General features: G+C 41.8%; 1 protein-coding gene across 1 annotated transcript; it reads left to right on the top strand.

Annotated features, from left to right (window-relative positions):
- Positions 1-251: 251 nt before the first annotated feature.
- LOC307031536 (ATP-binding cassette sub-family C member 4-like) lies at positions 252-21,962 on the top strand. Its single transcript, XM_079668729.1, has 31 exons — positions 252-418; positions 1,655-1,765; positions 1,902-2,022; positions 2,338-2,556; positions 2,652-2,741; positions 2,893-3,056; positions 3,216-3,341; positions 6,710-6,959; positions 7,399-7,506; positions 7,734-7,823; positions 7,940-8,131; positions 8,370-8,464; positions 8,584-8,670; positions 12,598-12,694; positions 12,973-13,185; positions 13,869-14,006; positions 14,189-14,226; positions 14,353-14,468; positions 14,576-14,722; positions 17,449-17,528; positions 17,660-17,810; positions 17,954-18,073; positions 18,207-18,317; positions 19,282-19,382; positions 19,635-19,826; positions 19,929-20,084; positions 20,287-20,376; positions 20,462-20,634; positions 20,725-20,830; positions 21,027-21,159; positions 21,254-21,962. Exons 1-31 carry the CDS (start codon positions 345-347, stop codon positions 21,301-21,303), a joined length of 3,939 nt encoding a protein of 1,312 aa, XP_079524855.1. The 5' UTR covers positions 252-344; the 3' UTR covers positions 21,304-21,962.
- The last annotated feature ends 324 nt before the right edge of the window (positions 21,963-22,286 follow it).

Genomic DNA, 22,286 nt, shown 5'->3' with positions numbered 1-22,286 from the left:
TCTGTAAACACAATCAGCATTTACATCTTCAGTGTAGCTGCTACTAAAATGTGTTGTCCAATGTAACGACAATGGGAGCCCCCTTTAAGCATGATCACATTAAAGTGGGTCACAGGAAACAGCACTTTGTGTGGAGTTGGTCTAATTTAGATACGTCTAGCACTTGATGACGCCCCTCGAGCAGAGCTCTGCCACAGTATTGGCTGAGTCTCAACCAACGAGACGTGAATAAAAGCGCGTGAATGGTGGGGAGCGTCATGTGGTGTTCGAGGACCCTCCAGCGTGTGTCTCTATCGAGGCGGAGACTCGCCGCAGCCAGGCACCAGAACTGATGCCAATTAATCATGGAGATTAGTAAAAAAGACGGAACCGGCAACCCGCTGTCCTCTGCCAGCTGTTGGTCAAAACTCTTCCTGTGGTAAGCTATTGTTATCTCTCGTCATTATCCAAACGTGTTTTAATTGCAGCTGTTGACATGTTGTTTCCTGTTCAATAGCACTTGTTATTTGCACCTGAAGACTTTGTACCTGAAGACTTGTATTGGAGAATCACGACTTAAATAATGCAAAAAACAGATTACAAATCTTCGTCCCATTGTTCTTTTCCCACCGAGACACCATCGAGGAAGCTGACATTTGATCATATTGTCCCAAGTTTTATTTTCGCTTGCAACTCATTCAAAGTAATTTTTCCTACAAAGTTCTAGGAATATCCAGTCATTAAGTTATTCGACTAGTTACACATTGTTATTCTGGCACAAAGTTAAACGATAAGCTAAATAATGATTTCCTATTGAATTTGACATTTGTCTTCACATAAATAAAATGAATCTATTTAGACTATATAACACTGTTGCTTTAAGCAGATTACATTGGTGCTTCGGCAGCACATTGAGATGACCCTCGATTTAAGATGTATTTAATATCTTATATTGATGTAATGCTTGATGCTTTTCCCTCGTGCACCGCATCAGCATGACTCTCAGTGTTTTGGTTCAGATTCCTGAATAGATTAACTTCCTGTCCTGGTCAATAGTAGCCAGACATTGGCTGAGCGGGCAGACACAGATAGGAGCGCTTGTTTAGTGACTTGATGCTGCACTCTTAAGTTTGCAGCCAAGCAGTTTCCGTACACTTGACGGCTCTGGCACAAAATGTTCCCGACCCTCGCCTACCCACCGCAGGGGGAATACATGGCTGCAAAGAGTTAATTCGTTGTCTTTAAAATGCGGGATTCCGTGTAGCACAGTTGCTGTTTAACTGACGTAATTCAGGTTTCCTGAACTTCCCTTCATACAATATTCTGGCGTTGAGTCAAAAACAAGGAATCTATTACTGTATACAGCAGACTGCGGTCATAGGGAAATCAGTTAGGATTTTAAAGCCATTACAATCCAATTGCAGAGCAGCTTTGTTGAACATGTTGAAACAAAGTCAAAATACTTGAAAAAAAGTCAAAATACTTATTACAACATTGCCCTAAGGTGTTAGTAGACAAAGAAGGCTGAAAGAGGTAAATACCTTTTTTTTTTTAAATTAAAATTAGAACATAACATTAAAAAAACAGTATTTCCTCCTTCATAACGTTTCACTTGTGTGAGTCATATTCTGTTTAAGTGACATCAGCCCTAAGTATTTCTAACCGTCTGTCCCAGCTGGTTAGTCCCGTTGCTGCGGCTCGGCCAGAAAAAGAGGTTGGAGGAAAAGGACATGTACAGGGTTCTTCCAGAGGATCAGTCCAAAGCGCTGGGAGAGGAACTACACAGGTACTAAATCACCGTGATGCACTGTTGGACACCTCCCAAAAGTCTAAGTCTGTATGCATGCATGTGGAGCCAACAATAACCACTAATTCACTATGTTACTGTACAGAATGAACATGCTGCATTTTCAATGTTGCAGATGTTGGGACCATGAAGTCAGAAAGGCTACGAAGGAGCTCCGGAAGCCAAACCTCACCAGAGTTCTCATTAAGTGCTACGGGATGTCATACGCAATGGCTGGGTCGTTTACATTTTCACTGGTATGTTCTGGCTATTTAAATCCTACTTTACATTTTTCCAAATGTAATTCATTGTGGGGGGAGGATAAGAAGTAGATTGGTATACCCAAAGGTGTTCATCCTACTCAAACTAAATTGAAAGCTTTTCGAGAACAACTGACGGCTAATCTCTTTTGGCATATTTGACAAGCATGTCGGCCAAATATCTTGGGGCCCGGGTAATTTAGTGTGTTATGTAATTTGACTACAATGGAAAGTTGTAGGAAGCTGCAGTTGAAGATTTTCGCCAATGGCATCCAATGTCGTAATGCATCTGTGTCCCTCTTTGACATGAAGGAAGCAATCAAAGTTATCCAGCCTCTTCTTCTGGGCGAAGTGATCCTGTTCTTTGAGAATTATGACGAGCAAACGAGTCTGCGCATGGTGTATGTCTACGCAGCTGCTATGTCCATCTCCCCGTTCGCGCTGACCATTCTCCAACATCTCTACTATTACCATGTCCAAAGAATAGGCATGAGGATCAGAGTGGCCATGTGTCACATGATATACAAGAAGGTCAGTGATGGGGCAAGCAACATTTTCACTCCTATAAATATGCTGGGAATTGTTTTGAGTATTATTTACCAGACAGGTGACTTGTCTCTCATCAGGCTCTGGGCCTCAGCAGTGAATCCATGGGGCAAACAACCACGGGACAAATCGTCAACCTCTTATCAAATGACGTCAATCGTTTTGATGAGGTAAGGCTAGATCAGTGGTAACACTGGCACCATGTTGAATAAAATAAACTTCTAGTGTGTATTTTAAGTGTCTACTATGCCATGTTTGAACACTGCAAATTAAATACAGGCTTGTTGGAATTGGGCTCACGATTACTAATTGTCTCGATAGATTACACTGAATCTGCACTACCTGTGGCTGGGACCACTGCAGGCCATGGTGATCATCGTGTTACTATGGTGCCGGATCGGACCCTCGTGTCTGGCAGGTGTGGCAGTCCTTGCCCTCATGATGCCTGTGCAGACAGTGTTTGGAAAGCTCTTTGGCATCTTCAGGTACGCAACAGAGAAACTTAAGAAGTGCAAGGTGGCACTATTTGCTCTTTATTTGTTCTATCTGGACAGTTTTCGTTCAAAGTAACGCAGATTTCTCATAAGTTTGGGAAAAGTGGGGTATTTATTAATATTCCTGTATTTTTAAAACTTTTTTTACAGGAGCAAAACGGCAGTCCTTACTGACAACAGAATCCGCATCATGAACGAAGTGGTGTCTGGCATCAGGATCATCAAGATGTACGCCTGGGAGAAACCCTTCTCAGCTCTGGTTACAGACGTCAGAAGGTAAGGATGCAACTGTTTTGTTTAGAACAGAACAGACTTAACAATCTTTGTAACAGTTTCCGCAGCGATAAAATGGGCTATTCATTTGAACTGGGACCACAGGAAAATGTGTTTTCATCATATGTCCACTAACTTTGGAAAGAATATCAGTCCTATGCAGTTTACTTCAGAACTTAATTCAGTCTGGTGCTCATTCCTCTCTAGACTTGAGCTTGGGCGTTGGCCAAAGTGGAAGCGGAATGTCAAATATACGTTAGGTTGGGGCAGCTGTTCAGCCAGCTGTTTAGCACAGCTTTTACCTTCAAATCAAGGGGAAGCATTTCGTCACAGCGTCATTGGTTAATCCTGATTCTCAGCTTTCAGTAGGTGTTGTATTGTTAGCTCATCTCCTCTGTCTGTTTGTTTATGGTGTGTCGTACCGGATTCTGTCCTCCCGTATGTATCCTTGTCGTCAGCCTGAAAGATCATCTTAGGGTCACCGTGACCTACGGTTTGTTGTTTTTGGCTCGCAGCTTGGCCTTACAAAACCTGGTAAGACTTCTCAGGGTCAGTAGGTTCCTCTCTGCCACAGCTGCAGCCTCAATGCACTGTGTCAAAACAGAGCAGTCATTCCAAGGAAGAAACACAGCTCTGCTTTATACTAATCATAATAAGTTAGGTTGACTTCAATGTTGCAGATTTTTTTTTTTAATTTGCATTTATTCTCACAAACATTTTTAAACGACAACAACAAAGGGTTCTATCCATAGACTGTATATATAAAGGTTCTATCGCATGAAGAGGTAAAGAGCAAAATGGCTCCCAGATTATGCTCAGGCCATGTGGTATTTGTCTTAATCAACTGTCAATGCAAATAGAGCTGTGTTTAAGCCTTTACGAACCAGTGGATCAGAGGAAAAGTGCTTTAAGTGACCGGCTTCATGACTGGTCCTAAAAAAACCTAATTAGTCCTCTATCATATAATATCATGTGTATCTTATCACTCTTAGTTGTACAGGGGTTGAACGTTGGATAATCAATGACACACTGAGTCAGGCACACTTATTTACACATGAACTCCTTTCTTACAGGATGTATTCATTTACAATTAAATGTCGTCTTTTTTTTTTTTTTAAACTTGAGAACATTTGACTGCTGTTTTACTTTGCTGTATCTAGATAAGCACAAGTTAAATATTCCTTGTTATACACGTGTGTTAACTTTGTGGACTTTGTTAATTTTGAGTGTCAACAAGTAGAGACAGTTTTGTAACTAACTGCCAACCCACAAAACTGACGTTGGCATTAGCTTGTGATAATAGTGCATTTTTTTTCAAATAGGAAATACTGTATTTGATAATTGTGACCTGACAATGTTGCAAACTGGAAATATCCTGTTAAGCACTGAGCCTGTTTCCCAGGTCTCAGGCTCGAAAATGACATTCCCAGAACAAATGACCATATCTTCCCTTCTAAAAGGTTTAAATTAATAATCTTTTTTCTGAAAGTAATGATAAACCTGTGAGTTGGATGTAGAAAAGTCAGAATCAATATAGATGTTTTTTATTTTAAAGAAAATTCAGATTGAACATAGTAAAAAAACTGTAAATTATAGTGTCTGTCCAAAAGATATTTTTTACTTACAGTGAAAACTACCCATGGATGATGGTAAGGTAGACTAAAAGCTTTAGGAATCCAAAGTACAACATATAATAAGTACCCTGTATCAAGATTGATGCAAAACAAGTGACATTTGACCTTTTTTAGAGGTTTAGCAACAAAAAACACTTCTGGGGTCATTTGGGTGGATTTTCCATATCTCTGGCCCCCCTTGATCGATTTTGCTGATTGACATCTCTTTCTAACCGTCAGAGCCAATGGAATCAAGGGAAAGTACCCCATACACAAACAGCTTACCAAATAAGGAGTGAGAGAGACGCTTAGAAAAACCGGAAGCTGCACTAATCCCTGGTGGCTACCATTAGCAGCTAATTTTTCTTCTCCGATTTTTGCATAAAAATTGAATTATGGATTATCAATACTTTTTTCAAAGTGACAGACACATTGCTATAACCTATGGATTAACATTCAACTGTGTTTTTTCTCGTTTTAACGCCATTGAACACGACTTTTGATCAGAATAACAGCTAAGGTGAGCATATCTCCGTGTTTTGCTACCTAAAGCTACTCATGTGTTGTCTGTATTTGCTTCCCCTGTCACGAGTTCAGATCGCTCAGTGATGATTCTTATATTTCTATAATCTGTGGACTCTCAGGATGTTATCTAAGTTTGTTTGTGCAGATCCAATAAGTATATCGATCAGTGAGTCCTGTGCTAACGGCTAACGGATTGTTTAGCTCGTAGCTAATTCAGAGGCTCGGCGCTAGCTTTGTGGTTTTAAAAGAAAAAAAGAAAAAAAAAAGATTAGTTAGCTGAGTTTCTTCCCGTTACATGGATAAAAAACATTCATAGTTTATTGAATATTAAGATGCCCTCAGACGCTGTTTCCTGCAGATGACGCGTTTTCCCCCCGGTATCGGGGGTGCGGTGTAGAAGAGGTTAAACAGTACAATAAGCCTCACATTGTATAACATTAATAACTGAATTAAATTAACCAGCAAATTGCATTGATAAGGTTAGAATTAGCAGATATTTCCCACTTAGTCTAAATTACTGCACAAGTACAACACATGTTTCCAAAGCTACTTACATAAAGTGCTAATGGTTGGGTGTTTTATAAATGAGACCCTAAAGCTGTCGCCTTTGACAGGGCGACTGTGGCTGTAAGGGAGTGCGGTCGTCTTTCAGCCAGAAGGTTGTGGGTTCGATCCCAGCCCATGCAGTCAACATGTCGATGTATCCTTGGGCAAGATACTTAACCCTGAGTTGCTCCCGATGGCATGGCCAACGGTGTGTGAATGTGTGTGAATGTTAGGTCCTAGAGTAAGGTACACTGCTCTGTATGAATGGGTGTGAATGGGTGAATGACATGTAGTATGTAAAGCGCTTTGAGGGGTCTTAAAGACTGGATAAAGCACTATATAAGTACAGTCCATTTACCATTTACCTTTGGCAGTTTTATGACGCAAGTTTAGTGTCTTTCTGTTGTAAAGTTCCCTGTTTTTTTACAGAACTGCAGGAATTTTCTCTGAACATTTTTGCAAGATTACGGGTGTTTCGTAATGCTATTGCACAATTATGTAAAATAAGCAGGTCCAGACTCACTTGCATTAACTGAGAATTTAGGAATCTACATGCATTAATATTCTGCATGGCCAAAGTCTGGAAAATAATCTTGCCGTTTAAAGCACACACAAAGGGATATAAGATGGTGTCATTTGATTTATGTGTCATGATCTTGACCTTCCTCATGTTGTCTTCTATTCCAGGAAAGAAATCAGGCAGATTTTGAAGAGCTCCTACCTACGAGGACTCAACATGGCCTCCTTCTTTGCCAGCAGCAAGATCATAGTCTTTATTACCTTCACTGTCTACGTTCTCCTGGGGAACACCATCGATGCCAGCAGTGTGTTCGTCACAGCTTCCCTGTACGGCACCATCAAGCTCACCGTCACCCTGTTCTTCCCACTGGCCATTGAGAAGCTGTCGGAGACTGCGGTTAGCGTTCGCAGAATTGAGGTAATTTGGTTAATTTGTTCTACCTTAGAGATGTGTCTAAGTGAATTACTTTGCACATAATTGAAGTCCTGAATGGCTGGTTGTTCTACCGCAGATAACAGGTTAGTGTTAATCTGTAACTGGCCCACACTAAACTGGGTCATTGGGTAACTGATCGTTCAAAATCCAGCAAAGACACCAAAGATAATGATTATCTGCAAACTAGGGGGAACAATTAGTGCGCATTTTAAATCTTGCTGTGTTCTACCATGGGTTTAGAGCTGTGCTTAGTGAATGATCAGTTACACATTAAATAACACAAGGACGTCCAAGACACTCTGTTCACAACCTGAATCCTAATATCAGAGTTTGAGTGACCCTGTAGGTAGTAAAAAAACCTGCAACAGATTCTAGGTAGGAATTATAGGTTCTAAGTCTTGTGTCCATTAACCACTTCCAGGAATTTCTTCTGCTGAAGGAGATTGAGAGGAAAAGCATTGGGCTTTCTCTCGAGGAAAAGAAGGACAACTCTGTTGAGATTAAGAAGATGACCTGCTACTGGGATAAGGTGACTATTTTACCCCTAAAACGTTTTCTGACATTACTGTAAATGTCATCTTACAGAATATTTGTGCTTTGATACAGTGTATTGCAAGTCTTGAACCTCGTGTTAGAACCCAGAGGCTTGTTTGTGGTTTTAAACAATGTGACTAAATGCCACATCTGTTGTGAAATACAAGCATTTCTATCTGGTAATTGTAACTCTCAATTACTGCGTTTTTTTGTATCCTGCAGAGTTTGGATGCTCCATCGCTGCAAAACATCTCTATCACAGTGAATTCTCACGAACTTCTGACTGTAATTGGCCCAGTGGGTGCCGGAAAGGTCAGTACAGCGGTGTAGACTACTTAATTGTCTGGATTATGAATGCCTAAAACTGGCCTACGGAGTTTTGTCTGAGCACTAACAATATTTAAAACTCTCCATCCCGTTCCTACCAGTCCTCTCTGCTGAGTGCCATCCTGGGAGAACTGCCTCATGACTCGGGAAACCTCAAGCTCAAAGGTCAGCTGACATATGCCGCGCAGCAGCCCTGGGTGTTCCCCGGAACTGTCCGCAGTAACATCCTGTTCGGAAGAGAGTTTAACCACCAGAGGTACCAGAGAGTCCTCGAGGCGTGTGCTCTAAAGAGGGTGAGATGCAGCAAAGTGCCCTTCCTCATAAATTATGTAATATCAAACCCACCTGCAACTCATCAATGTTTAGTCAGCACCTAAAAAGTGCAGTCGGGAAGACTAATTAGTGTTTTACTTTGAAGAAGATTTGCCTGAAATGCCAAGATTTTCAACTAAGACATAAAAAAAAGAAAGCTAACCAGGCATGCACATATATATTGTATTTGTACTAAACCTTCATTATGTGTGATTGCAGGACATGGAGCTGCTCCCAGATGGAGATCTGACACTGATCGGGGACAGAGGGGCCACCCTCAGCGGGGGACAGAAAGCTCGTGTCAACCTGGCCAGGTGAGACAACTATCATCTTTCACTTTCCACGTTAGTTTTTACTCCCGTAGATTAGTTTATGATTTAGTTCATATTTACTCAAATCATTTTTGGGCTTATTGGAATGTGTGTGTTTTCAGGGCTGTGTATCAGGACGCAGACATCTACCTGCTGGATGACCCTCTGAGTGCTGTGGACGCAGAGGTTGGGAGACACCTGTTTGAAAAGTGAGTGACCTGTTGTGGGTCTTGGGAGTCGGGAGGGCTGATAATTTATTCCGGCAAATTACTCAGACCTACTAATTGACCTAACAGAAGTTATTGAGTCTATGTAAGTGTACTGCTTGGCTCAGATCCACCAGCAAGATCTCACCTCTATTAACTCCTGGAGAACCAGGTTCAATTAACTGCTGGTTCAATTCAGACGACCCGCTAAATCTGTTTACAGTAGCGTGGCGTGGGGAAAAAATTAGGGGAAGCCAATAATACGTCCTTTCTTTTGGGGTGGGGGGGGTGTGGTGGTCAATTTAATAACGTAACCAGATGAGTGATTACAGCGCCCAGTATGATTTTACACACATTTGTATCATACAGATGCAGGACTTACACACGCCTGTTATCTGACCGACAGGTCCGCACGCACTCTCCAGCCGAAACTCTAATAAGCATTCATTCACAAACTAAATCAGGAGACCTTTAACGTTTTACGTCCGGTTCGCTCCTTTGTTCCTCGCTGTACACAGCTCCAGTTTGGGCATTGGCCTGTCATCAGATTGTATTTGTTGCTGCTGCAGCGGAAGTTTAGTCCAATTATTTTTGATTAAATACTCCAAATCTCCACCCTCCATAATTGCACTTGCTTCAGTTGCTTGCTACTTTCTAACGGCGGTGAGAGTGCTGCAGTGACGCTATCTATCTTCTATCGATTAGATTTATGATTAGAAAATTATAAAAGTAGGGTAGACATGTGGATATTATCCGACTGAACAAAACGTGCATTTATCTAACAGGTTCGTTTTCCACCGACCTTTTTTCAAGCTATTTTCCAAAATCCTATGGAGAAATCCCATTGCTATTTTGTCGAGGGAAACCGAGCGCAGCTTACTTCCGCTTTTTGGGACGCGTCACTGCACCACTAAGTTGATGCGATTTGATTGGATTGTGAGGCAAGGGAAGCCAGCCGCCTCTGGCTTCCCTTGGCATGGCCCTGACCAATCACAGGTTGGCAGGGGCATGACGTGAGCCTCATCTGATTGGTCAATCCCTCCATTTTTTTTCACCAAGGGAAGCAAATTTCGGCTGGCCTCCTCTTGCAACAGAGATTGCAATCTACTGTTTCACCATAACATCTAGAGGGGTGCTGTTTCACTCTTTATAAAATACTCGATGAGAATGGGGGAGAGACGGGCCGGTAGCAACACACAACAGAGAATTTCCGAAACTAAACGAAGTGTTTTTATTTATTTATTAAAATTATAACTACAATCCGAAAAAACAGGGGAAGCCTGGCTTCCCTTGGCCTCCAGGGGAAAACGCCACTGTCTGTTTAGGCGATCCAGAAGGATTTTGATATCAGTAATGAGGTGTGGACCAACCTAAGTGTGAGTGTGGCAGTGTGCAATGTTACCTTTCAAGCAGGAGAGGATAGCGCAGATGTCTTTTAAGTTGTCCCAATCCAAAAGGTGGGATCAGTTTATTTGAAGAAAAATTGGTCCACACTTACACAGGGTTTCTACCTTCTCTCGTTACAACATGACAATAATATAAAACATATCATATGGTGGTCATTTTCTAATCTGAAACCTTAATTCATAGTTTAGACATTAGTCTTCCGACATAATCCAAAGGAATCTCCACACGGATCAAAGGGGCTAACATTCACCCCTATAGCCTGACAACATTCAGAGGCAGCTCCTCATTCTATGGCTATTGCATAAGACACACCTTCCCATGTTTGTGTAAAAAGATCATGACGCCTAGTGTATTCTCGGCTATGGCACAAACACCTTTTTGGGGCCTCAGTTCTTTTTCACTAATGGCGCGTTTCCACTTCCACTGCGGAGCTCGCTTTAAGCGTGCTGAGCCGCGCGGGGCCCGTTTTTGTTTGCGCTTCCGCTTGGCCTAGTTTTGGCCCGGGCTACTTTTTCACCTTTTTTGTGGCCCGACTAAATCGTGGTTCTATCGAGGCCAACAAACAGGGCTGAGTCGGGCTGAGTTTGCTAAACTAGAGAGAGAATCGCTGTCAAGGGGGCTACAATTACAACAAGATGAACATATTTGACCGTGATTTAATTGTAATACACGTTTCTAAATGATGCCGAAGTAACAACATACTGATACCGGTTAGTAAAAACCATGAATTAATGCTTTGACAAGTCTGCAGACAGACGGCAGGCGAAAAACCTTTTAAAATGCGTGATCTTCTTTTTATAGACTCATGCATTTCCAAACATTTGGTTTCTCTATGCTGTAAAATGTATTATCTCTTCAATTTACACACGGCATCTATTGCACGTCTGTCCGTCCTGGGAGAGGGATCCCTCCTCTGTTGCTCTCCCTGAGGTTTCTCCATGTTCCCCTTTAAACTGTGGGTTTTTCTCCGGAGGTTTTTCATTGTACGATGTGAGGGTCTAAGAGGGTGTCGTTTTCTCATACTGATATTCTGCACAAACTGCTGTTGTATTTGCTGTAAAGTGTCTTTACTGTAGGCTATTTTTATTATATGTACAGCACTTTGGCTCGACCAAAAAGCGTTTAAAAATGCGCTATATAAATAAAACTTGATTTGATTTGTCTAAATGGAGATCGGCTAAGCTAACGCAATAGCTATATGCTCAGACCGTCCACACTCACAACGGCCTATACAGTCATAAATAAACCAGCGACTGTATTCGCCATGACACAGACAGTCAGTGGTTTGTACTTGTTTAACTTTTGTCTAGTTTCTGAACAGATATGAGGAGCATGAGTGCAAACAGCTAACGGCTGATGTTGTTTTTTCTGGGGTTTTCACGGGTGCTCATTGAAGATGATGTCACGGCTCCGCCTACACTGCGTTACTATAGTTACTGCCCCAGCTCCTAAACTGTAATGGAAGCGCAGCATTAAAGTGAGCCGGGCCTAATAAGGCCTAACCAAACCGAGCGAGGCCTGCGGTGGAAATGCGCCGTAAGTGAGGAGCCCCCCTCCTTGTGCACCGCTGTAGGAAGAGGGAAGAAACTGCCTCCTCTCTTATCAGTGACACCCATAAACCATTCTTGGCCTCAATCTCAATTTAAGAAACCACTTGTGTTTTGTTTATACTGTAAATATAGAAAATCATAAAATATGAAGCATTTTCATTGTGGGTTGTACAAGAATATAATTGATTATAATTAACTTTAGTTTTAAGTATTCAACGTAATATGGAGATCTCAACACTGAATAATTGACTAAGTGTCTTAAACAAATGCATTGTGGGACCAAAGTATCTGTCTACAGCTCACTCAAAAATGTGCTGGTTTGGAAATGCGGGTCACATGGTTCAGATATAACTGAACAAAGTGACAAAAGCTCATGCTCAAAACCTGGTGCCAAAAGACTTGATAGGAAAGAAATGTGCAGTGTTAAAAGTGAATTTTAGACTCCAATGACTTCTAAGAGAAGCTCACCTGACACTTTATTTACTTAAAGGTGAACTATCATGCAAAATGCAATTTTGTACATCTTTTATACATGAATATGTGTCCCCCCGGTGTTCCAGGAAACTCGCCAAGTGTCAGAAAACACAACCCTCTCTATTTTCCTCCATACCCAAATCTCTTAAAAAGGGCTGCAACGGATCTGATACAGACTGATCCAGATTTGAACACTTTTATGACGTCACAGAAGTTGTGCTACGGCTATTGGGCCAACTCCACCAATCAGGAGGAGACAGCCACGGACATTGCCGTTCCATATTTCAGGCCACCAGATGGTGCTGTTCTCACTGAATCCAAGCATGAACGGCAGTGTTAAATTGAGCGAAATGAGGAATGGCTAAAATGCATGATCTGTTTGGTATTTTGAAAAATGAGAAGTATAAATATGCCTTATATAGGTTTGGTCCTACACTATATTATTCAAATATAGCATGATAGGTCCACTTTAATGAGTGTATTGTGTCTGTGTCCTCAGGTGTATCTGCGGCCTGCTGAAGAACAAGTGTCGTATCCTGGTCACCCACCAGCTTCAGTACCTGCAGGCGTCCGACCAGATCATCGTCCTCAAGGAGGTTAGTGCTTTCTGAGTTTTTGAAACTGAAGACACTTCTCGTAGACGCAGTACGAAAGGCAGTATGAGGACGAATATGCAGGATGTAATATTGCTCTGCATCACTGTTGCAATTGCAAATGGTTGAAGAGTGACACACCTTGTTTTGCTCTTTTTTTTTTTAAGTGGAATTTGAGTTGGCTAATGTAGCTCAGTTGTGTAGCTCAATATTAGCTTCTTTCTCATTGAGACATTTCCCCCAAGGATTCACCAGCAGCGTCACCTCTTTGTCTCTCCCAGGGTCACATCATGGCCGAGGGAACCTACAACGAGCTTAAGAGCTCTGGACTCAACTTCCAGTCCCTGCAGAGAAGCGACGAGGATCAGGAGTGCTCCATTCGATCACCAGAGCCAGACAGACTGTCCCTTCTCAGCAAGAGGACCAATAACTCTCACAGTTCCCAGAGCAGCCTCCTGGTGCCCGAGAGCAGATTCACTGAGCAGCAGCTTCCGGTACGTACCTTTTCAAAATAAAGTGTTTTCAGGGTTATTCTACAACTGTTTCAATTACAAAGTGTTTGGTATTATATTTGTATAAGCATCCTGCTCATTTGTTTCAACCTTAAGTGTAACCATTATTTTGCCGTATAACAAATCTGGTCCATAATACCTTCTTTAAGACATTTTATAAGGCATGACTGTATACAAACGTGTCCATATAAATCCAACAAGTGGTGTTGAATCAGAGTGAAGATGAACCTGTATAAAGTGAGTGCAGAGCTGAAATTGCAAGGTTGATTCCATAATAGAAATCTTATAGCCAAGTGTCAGGTAATCAAACCTATTTCCATCTGCAAGAACTCATTTAAATCAACTAATTTCCCCTCTATGAATTGAGCACCTCTTTTTATAAAAAGCACATGCACTGTTGTGTAATTTGAAAAAAAAAGACTTGGAAAGATAGTTTAGTTGATTTCTAGGAATTAGGAGACGTGCTGGAAAAACAAGAGGATTACCAGTAAACAGGAATTATTACATAATGTTTCTATGATAAGCTGTGCATGTCTGAGAAGTCGGGTCCATTGAAACAAAACTCATAATAAAATCCTTGTTCCAGTGTCCTTTGTACAAATCTGCACAGTAATGTATGAAGTGGAAGCCAGTAGTATGAATATGTAGAACGTTTTGTTTTTCAGGCTGAAACAGTGCCCAGCGTGGCAGAGGAGAGCCGAGCTGAAGGAAATATTAGCGGCCACATTTACCTCAAGTACTTCACTGCAGGCTACAGCCCTGCGGTGCTGGTGTTTGTAGTGCTGATCAGTGTCCTAGCTGAGGTAAGAGATGGCTCATAGGCCTTTTAATATACTCCAGAAGCGACTTTATTTGATCTATTTTGTAAAAAGCTCATACTGAGATATGTGCTTCATGTTTCTTTTTGATGTGCTAATCAATGATTTGTACCACAGTAAATGTCTAGTAAAAAAAAAACGTAATTATAACTTTTTTCTATGTATAGGGTGCGTATATAATGCAGGACTGGTGGCTCGCATACTGGTGAGTGTTTATCCAGGGCTATTCACACTCTCTAGTTTTTTTTTAAAGTTGTGGTTTTTTTAACCATGTAATATGTATTAGTTTGCCGTGCGCCTGGTCTGATTTGTTGATGCTGTGTGTCAACAGGTCGAGAGGGGAGTTCTTGAACAGCACAGCCAGAGATGTTACCCTCGGATCTGGCATCAATGCTACTCGCTCAGAACAAGAGTCCGATCTCACGTTTCACCTTGGCATTTATGCAGGTGAGCCTTCCCTTCCTATCACCACAAATACAGTTTGTGGTGTTTTTAAAGTCTATGCTATTAAGTAGAGCATGTTCAATTGCAGTCCTCTTGTTTCTTTCTCTCAGGCTTGACAGCGGCTGCGGTGGTCTTTGGCTACATGCGCAGTTTGGTGTTGTTTCACGGACTGGTCAGATCGTCTCAAACTCTGCACAACAGCATGTTCAGCGCTGTCATCCGCACGCCTGTTCGCTTCTTTGACGTCAACCCCATAGGTGAGCCCCGCACTTAAGAGTCACTACAGTTTAAAATGGAGCCGGGGTCTTTTTTTTTTAACTGTTTATTTTCATTTTAACAAAACAAGACGAGACATATCCTGACATTGGTCATTTTCATTCAAATGACGGATATGTAAGCAAAGTATAGTAAATAATTAAATAAATCAAATCCAGTATAAATTGAAATAATTAAGTAAATAATATAAATAAATACAAACTGGGAAATAAAAATAAAGTAAAATCAAATAAATACTAATGAAAGCATTTTACACAGGGACTGACATCTTTGACACAGCAGGATCAGATACACAGGGACACAGAGGCGCGGGAAGGTATTTTGAGTGGGGGTGCTGAGGTGCTGAACTCCAGTGAACACTATTACGGGCACTATAGAGCACGCAAAAAAGCACTCTCCAAACGCACGGGGGGGGCGGCTAGTGAAGCACGCTCAGGTACTGCGGACCGCATAAAGCTTAGCAGACTCTTCACGTTAACGAAGGATCACTTCTAGGCAGGGTTGGGAGGGTTACTTTGTAAATGTAATCAGTTACTGAATACATGCTCTAAAAGTAATCAGAATACAGTTACAGTTATGTATTCAGATTACTTTTAGAATACTTTTGGAATACTTTCTTTTTCCATAACAGATGGGTATGTTTTGGTGAACAGGAGACACTTATTTTACTGTTTTAATGGCTTATCAAGAACTCAAACACAACATCTTGGTGTCATTCTGGCAGCTCTCTCATCTGCACCCCACATAAAAAACATCACCCGGACTGCATCCTTTGTACCGTCTTAAAACCTTTCCTTAGAATATCTTATGAATTGTAAGGTGTCCTTGGGTGCTTTGAAAGGCGCCCCTAAATAGAATGAATTATCATTATTATTTATTATCTGAAACTATGTAATAACTTTTTAAAAACTTTTTCCAGTCACTTGCCTCATGCATTCAGCAGCAGCAGGCCATTCACTTTGATTTTATCCTGTTATAAATGTCATCATTTCGACAATAAATAAATGCTACATAAACGTTATCTTGCACATTTTATCTAACCATCTCCGTTTCTAACTTTCAATATATTTTTAAAGAGATCTCTCTCTCATCTGCGTGCGGGAACTGTTTTTCCTTTATTCTCTTTTTTTTATAACTATAATGATCATATGAAGGTGTGCCGCGGAAATAATCTTTTAGATAATTTGTGACCAAACCGTTTGAGACCCACTGAGATAACTTAGACTAAAGTTAACTATCTAAACACTCAGAGTCCTTTAGCTCACCTGAGCCCCTCAGTCTGAGAGGAGAGCTCTCCTCCAGCTTGTTGTGGAACAAACAGCTCCGCATGTCCGTTAGTGCAGCTAGCTAACCAGATGCTAACCACACACACACACACACACACACACACACACACACACACACACACACACACACACACACACACACACACACACACACACACACGAGCTTGAATGACACAAGTACACTTTTATTTCCATGCAACTCTCTGATTGGTCTGGTGTCTTGCCTCTGTTGCATTCACTGAACACGGGAAATTACAGTCCTGCCGTCCTCTCTAGTGTCTTGATGAGGTTTCACGTAAAGCACGGTTAATGTATTATATTATCGAGGTAGAATTATCCGGGGCTACAGAAAAAACATTCGGGACAGGCCAAAATATTATTTTACCAACAATGTTGAATTTATCGTGTAGACTTGTTTAAGTCTGTGCTTCCACTGAATGATTGTCGGAGGTTTTGCATTTTTCCAGTTCAGTTATAATCTTTTTGGCAATTAATAACAGTATCCGTAATATGTACCTCTGGTCTGAATCGTAAGTGTCTGTCGGTATAGCTCCGAGCAAGAACAACTTAGGCTCCAGAGGAAAAGTCATTTCCAGGATGTTTTTAATCTCCTCTTTAACAGATTTCCAAAATCCTTCAATTACTGGGCAATCCCAAAAGATGTGTGTATGATCCCCTATTTTTCCGCATTTCCTCCAACGTAACGCGACCGATGGTCCTTGTACATATTTAGAAATTAAAAAAAGGAGTGTTAAAAAAATCAGATTTTTCGCTTCCAATCAAACTTTTTCCATAACTGACTATTAATTCCTTTATGGCTGCCCACACATAAGCTTTCCCAGACTCCATCTTCGATTATAATGTTTAGCTCCAATTCCCATTTATCTCTAACATTCCAGGTATTTTGGGAGTCGTCTGCCATAAGCCTCTTATACTGTATAAGTGAGAGTCCTAGTGGCTTGTAATATAGTGTCTTATCTGGAAGTACACAAATCATTTGATGGGAGCCCATATTGTTCTTGAAGTTGGGAGAAGGATTTGACATCTGTCCCATCAAACATTTGGTTAATTGTGATAAGACCTTATCGGCCCATCTTTTAAATCCTCCATCCCTTACAGATGGAGGAAAGTCTATATTGCCTAAAATTGGCATGGCTCTTGATATTGATTCTGGGCTCCTGAACATTTTTTTTTTAACTGCCGTCCACAACTTTAGGGTATGCTTTATCCATTCATTCTCAATCTTAACTTTCTTGACGGATTTTATATTAATAAAAAGGCAAAACTGTTAACGACACACCCCTAGTTGCCGAGGTCCTGTTTCAATAGTACGATATATAGAGGCAAACCAGGCTTCTGACCTTCTGGTTAAAGAAGTGGCATTTGTTTTTCTAACTGACTTTTCTTTCTTTGCTTTGTAGGAAGGATTCTCAACAGGTTTTCCAAAGACATCAGCCAGATGGACTCCCTGTTACCCATCACCTTTGTGGACTTCTATCAAGTAAGAAATCAGTGCCATTTAAATGACACATAAACTGATTGTCTTAGTTCTCCAGTTCTTTAAGTCAACAATTCTCGACATGATCTAATTTTTCTTGAACTACTCAATATGTATTATTGTGTTTTTTTTAGTTATTTTTACAGAATGTGGGCGTGATCGCGGTGGCGGCCTCGGTCATCCCTCTCATCCTCGTCCCCGTCATCCCTCTGCTCTTCATCTTCTTGTACTTGAGACGTTTCTACCTCCGTACATCACGAGACGTCAAGCGCCTAGAATCTACAAGTATGTGTTTATGGGTCCTTTCCATAATATACCATTCCATTGACGAGTGGGGTTTTTAAATAACGTTATATAATAATGTTTGATACACAGAGATGAGCAGATGAAACCGATGGTTTCAACCCCTCCTTTTTTTTCTCCTGCAGCTCGGAGTCCCGTGTTCTCCCACCTGTCTTCATCTCTTCAGGGCCTGTGGACCATCAGAGCCTTTAGAGCTGAGGAGAGGTTAACGAAAGCCTTCGATGCTCATCAGGACCTGCACACAGGTTCTACTTTACTTCATATTGAGCTTTTCATCATAAACATGTTACCTTTCAAAAGTGTGGTTATTATTGTCTGCTCTGTCAGTGTGGACAAATACGGTCTTTGGTGAAATCCATTTTCTCTCTCTGGTTTCAGAGGCGTGGTTTTTGTTCCTGATGACGTCCCGCTGGTTCGCTCTTTACCTCGACAGCATTTGCTCAGTATTTGTCACCTTCGTAACCTTTGGCTGTATCCTGCTCAGAGATGGTAAATGCACCCAGAACGACTGTCAATCAATTTTAGTACCAAGCTTCATAAACGAGTGCAATCGGGTACCTGTATTTATGCAGCACATTAAAAAAGACATCAGCCGTTGAACAAAGTGCTGCAAAGGCACATTATAAAAATCAATAAAATGCAAACGGCCGAATATTAAGGAGATAAGCATGCACATACTATTAAGGCAGTGCTTCTCAAAGTGTGGTCCACTAGGGGGCGCTCGCGGACCGGTCCGTAAGTATATTGGTAACATTTCACATTTTAAATAAATAAATGTATTTTAAGTTTTCCGCAGTCTCACGGGAATATCACCGCAATGGAGCGAGCTTAAGTTTCATTTTCGATATCATGATATAGCCCAGCGCAACACCTTCATCACACATGTTGCCACTTGTTTTTACCATTTTCAGGCGATTTGTCATCTATTCTAGAAAAATGATGTGTTTTGGGATATTTGTGGAGTTAGGTGGTCCGCGAGTGTTTTTTTTATTGGTTATGTGGTCCTTGGTATGTAAAAGTTTGAGAAACACTGTATTAAGGAAATTGAAGCACAACAGAAGACAAAGTCAAGGTGTTTAACTTGACTAAAACTGAGCAGCTTTTAATGTTCCACGGATTAGTGGCAGCCACTGCAAAGAATAAGTGTTGAAAGAGTGAAGATTGAGACAATAAATGCACAAAATATCTTCTGGGTATAATATCCTCTCACGTCTCTTTAAGAGTAGAATGGCTCCTTCCTTTTAAGGGAGTGCCCGAGTAACGTAAAACCTTGTAAAGAGTTTGCCTCGGAAAAACAACAAATCACATATGTCGTAAAACACTGCCTGGCTGCAAACAATAAAACCCTTCAACATGAAACAGACTCTGAAACAGAATTTCAGGTCAGCCTTATTTGTGGGTTTTTTCAGTTGGGTCAAGATCTTGTATCATAATCCCTGTGTGTGTTTCTCAGGGCTGAATGCTGGGGAGGTGGGGCTGGTGCTGACGTATGCTGTGACTCTGGTGGGCAACTTCCAGTGGACGGTGAGGCAGAGTGCCGAGGTGGAGAACATGGTGAGAACTGAATGGTCTGTCTGTCTCGTGAAGCAGTGTCTCAGGAATGCCTGGTGGGAATCTGTTCAACCGTAAGGATGTGATTACATTAGCAGCTGATCAGGCTCAGGTTTTAACTTGTGTGTTATGTTGTCAGAGACTAACAGATGTAGTACATTTGTGTAGCTGTTTATGGAGGACAAAAGTATACAATGATGAGAAGCAGCAGAATTAACACAACTAACAAACATTGTAAATAATGTCTCTTTGAAGATGACGTCAGTGGAGAGGGTGGTGGAGTACACCGGGCTGGAGAGTGAGGCACCCTGGGAAACTAAGAAGCGTCCTCTTCCTGATTGGCCCAACAAAGGCCTAGTGACCTTTGACCGCGTCAGCTTCTCCTACAGCCCAGAGGGAGCGCCGGTCCTCAAAGACATCAGCTTCACCTTCAAGCCCAACGAGAAGGTGAGACACATGTTGGCTCCCCGCCAGCGTCTGCCTCATTTATTAGTTAATATGTTGAACACACATGACGGATGTCGCTCACTCTTGTTCTCTGTGTGTCAGGTGGGCATCGTGGGGAGGACGGGCGCCGGGAAGAGCTCTCTGGTGTCGGCTCTGTTCCGCCTGGCCGAGCCTCAGGGGAAGATCTACATAGACGGAGTTCTGACCTCTGAGATCGGCCTCCACGACCTGCGCACCAAGATGTCCATCATCCCTCAGGTGAACATCCAAAGACCTTCTGGTACCATGAATTTTGCAAAATCATGTCATTGTTACAATAGGATACATTGAACTTTGTATATTCTCATCATGAAATCTTTGTTTTCAGTATCTGAATCTAGAGATGGAATGTTATTTTTGCCCATTTGAGGATAAAAATCCAGCTCGAATCTGACCACGTTTCGGTTCCCCTTTTCCCCAGGACCCGGTGCTGTTCACTGACACCGTGAGGAAGAACCTGGATCCCTTCGGCCAGCACTCTGACGAGGAGCTGTGGAGGGCTCTGGAGGAGGTCGGTACCCCCCGTCTGTCCTGCAGTTCAGTGAGATCTGACTCTGCTCGGTGCATCGGGCTAACTCCCCCTTTCCCTCCCGCAGGTGCAGCTCAAGTCGGTGGTGGAGGAGCTGCCCAGGAAGTTGGAGACGGTGCTGGCCGAGTCGGGGTCCAACTTCAGCGTGGGCCAGAGGCAGCTGGTGTGTCTGGCCCGGGCCGTCCTCCGACAGAACCGCATCCTGGTCATCGACGAGGCCACGGCCAACGTGGACCCCAGGTACCGCTCGGCAAGATCTCGCTTCGCTTATTTTTAAGCTTAAATCGTTCGGTCTACAGATGTCCTTATTGTTACCCTGTCTCTCTACAGGACGGATGAACTGATCCAGAAAACCATTCGGGACAAGTTCAGAGAGTGCACCGTGCTCACCATCGCTCACCGCCTCAACACCATCATAGACAGCGACAGGATCATGGTCAGTCCTCTCTTCAGCCTCAGTATACTATGATTCCCAAACAATTATGTTCCGTATACTTGATTACTGATTATGTTGTTCTAAAGTAGTGCAGTCATTTAGTACATCAATATGTTATATCTGTCAAAGTACTGTCCATCCGCATTATGCCACTTGGAGAGCCTGACTGAAGTTTTAGTTGTTATTCTGCTTTAAGGTTCTAGACAGCGGTACCATCCAGGAGCTAGACCGGCCCTTTAACCTGCTGCAGAACAAAGACGGAGCCCTCTACAAGATGGTGCAGCAGATGGGTCGGGCGGAGGCAGCCGCCCTGCTGAAGGCAGCCACAGGTGAGGAGAAAAGTGGATCATGAATATTATTTGGAACTTTACCTTAGACTTTTTTGTTTTTGCTAAATTGATGATTTTTCTCACACTTTCAAAGGTAACTCGGGAGTCTGTCCAGCAGAACAAGTTTTAGAGAGAAGAGACTGAGAAGACGTAACCTTTCTTTTATTTTGAAAGGTGCAAATCAACCTGGTAATGGTGAAGGACGTCTTTTTCTGCCACCATTTTATTTTCAGTTCTGAAGCAGTGCAGGAAAGTTAGATGTTCAACTGTGTCTTTAAAGTTGATTGTAAGTCAACAATCATGTTTATCACATGTGAATAAGATGGTCCGGTGACTGTGTGGTACTTACTGTGCAAGGTAAGTCCAACTGGGACATCTTGAAATGGCAATGAAAACCGTCATTTTTAATCCAGGTAATTCAACTTTGAACTAAGTTCAGGTTTTAAAGTTGCTGAGTTGACGGTTAATGGGTCACCTCATAAGGGTAAACACTTTTGTGGAAATACACATGTGTAAAAATGTGGTGATTGTCAATCGTGTGTTAGTCATCTTACAGTTATCAAGCTTTTTACATTTTAATGTCTGTTTAGTTGTTTTTTAAATGCTGCTTTTTTCTTACTGCAATAAAATGAGACCTATGATGTAAGTTTTTTTTTTTTAATGTATTTAAAATCAGATCTCAGCCCAAAACAGAACTGTTTATTCTAAATGTTTGTCATTGATACCATGTGTCAGTTTGTTTTTTCTATTACCATTTCTTTAAACGATGATGGCCATATTGGAATAAAATTCCTTGAAACCTTCTTATCGTTTTTTTTATTTGAATGACCAGGACCAGGTAAGTTTCGTAAATAAAATGGCCTTGAAAGTGTCACTTGAGTCAGCCTCAGAGTATGCCTTTAGCTTGGCAGCTATTATTTCAATCGCTCCGATTGTCCAGTCGTTAAAGTTTTTGCCTTTGTGCAGCAATTACATCTTCCATCTCAATTTCAGCCTTTTTAGCAGCAAGCTCTGCAGCACAGTCTGCTCTTTTCACGGTCATTCATTGTGACTCTGACTTGAGCTGTGACTACGATTTGTAGTTTGAGGCTGAGGACTTGCTATGTATTGAGTGTGCTTAGTCTCGG

Source organism: Notothenia rossii (assembly GCF_949606895.1).
Source record: "Notothenia rossii genome assembly, chromosome: 3".
Lineage (NCBI taxonomy): Eukaryota > Metazoa > Chordata > Actinopteri > Perciformes > Nototheniidae > Notothenia > Notothenia rossii.
The sequence above is the reverse complement of the archived record's forward strand: the minus strand, read 5'-3'. Positions and strand labels throughout refer to the sequence as shown.

Bases quoted from the DNA above. Each gene is read 5' to 3' on its own strand.
- LOC307031536 (XM_079668729.1), top strand. From the start codon at position 345: ATGGAGATTAGTAAAAAAGACGGAACCGGCAACCCGCTGTCCTCTGCC. The intron at 8,671-12,597 runs GTGAGTGACCTG...CTGTGTCCTCAG, and splicing joins GGGAGACACCTGTTTGAAAA to GTGTATCTGCGGCCTGCTGA. The intron at 19,827-19,928 runs GTGAGACACATG...TCTGTGTGTCAG, and splicing joins CCTTCAAGCCCAACGAGAAG to GTGGGCATCGTGGGGAGGAC.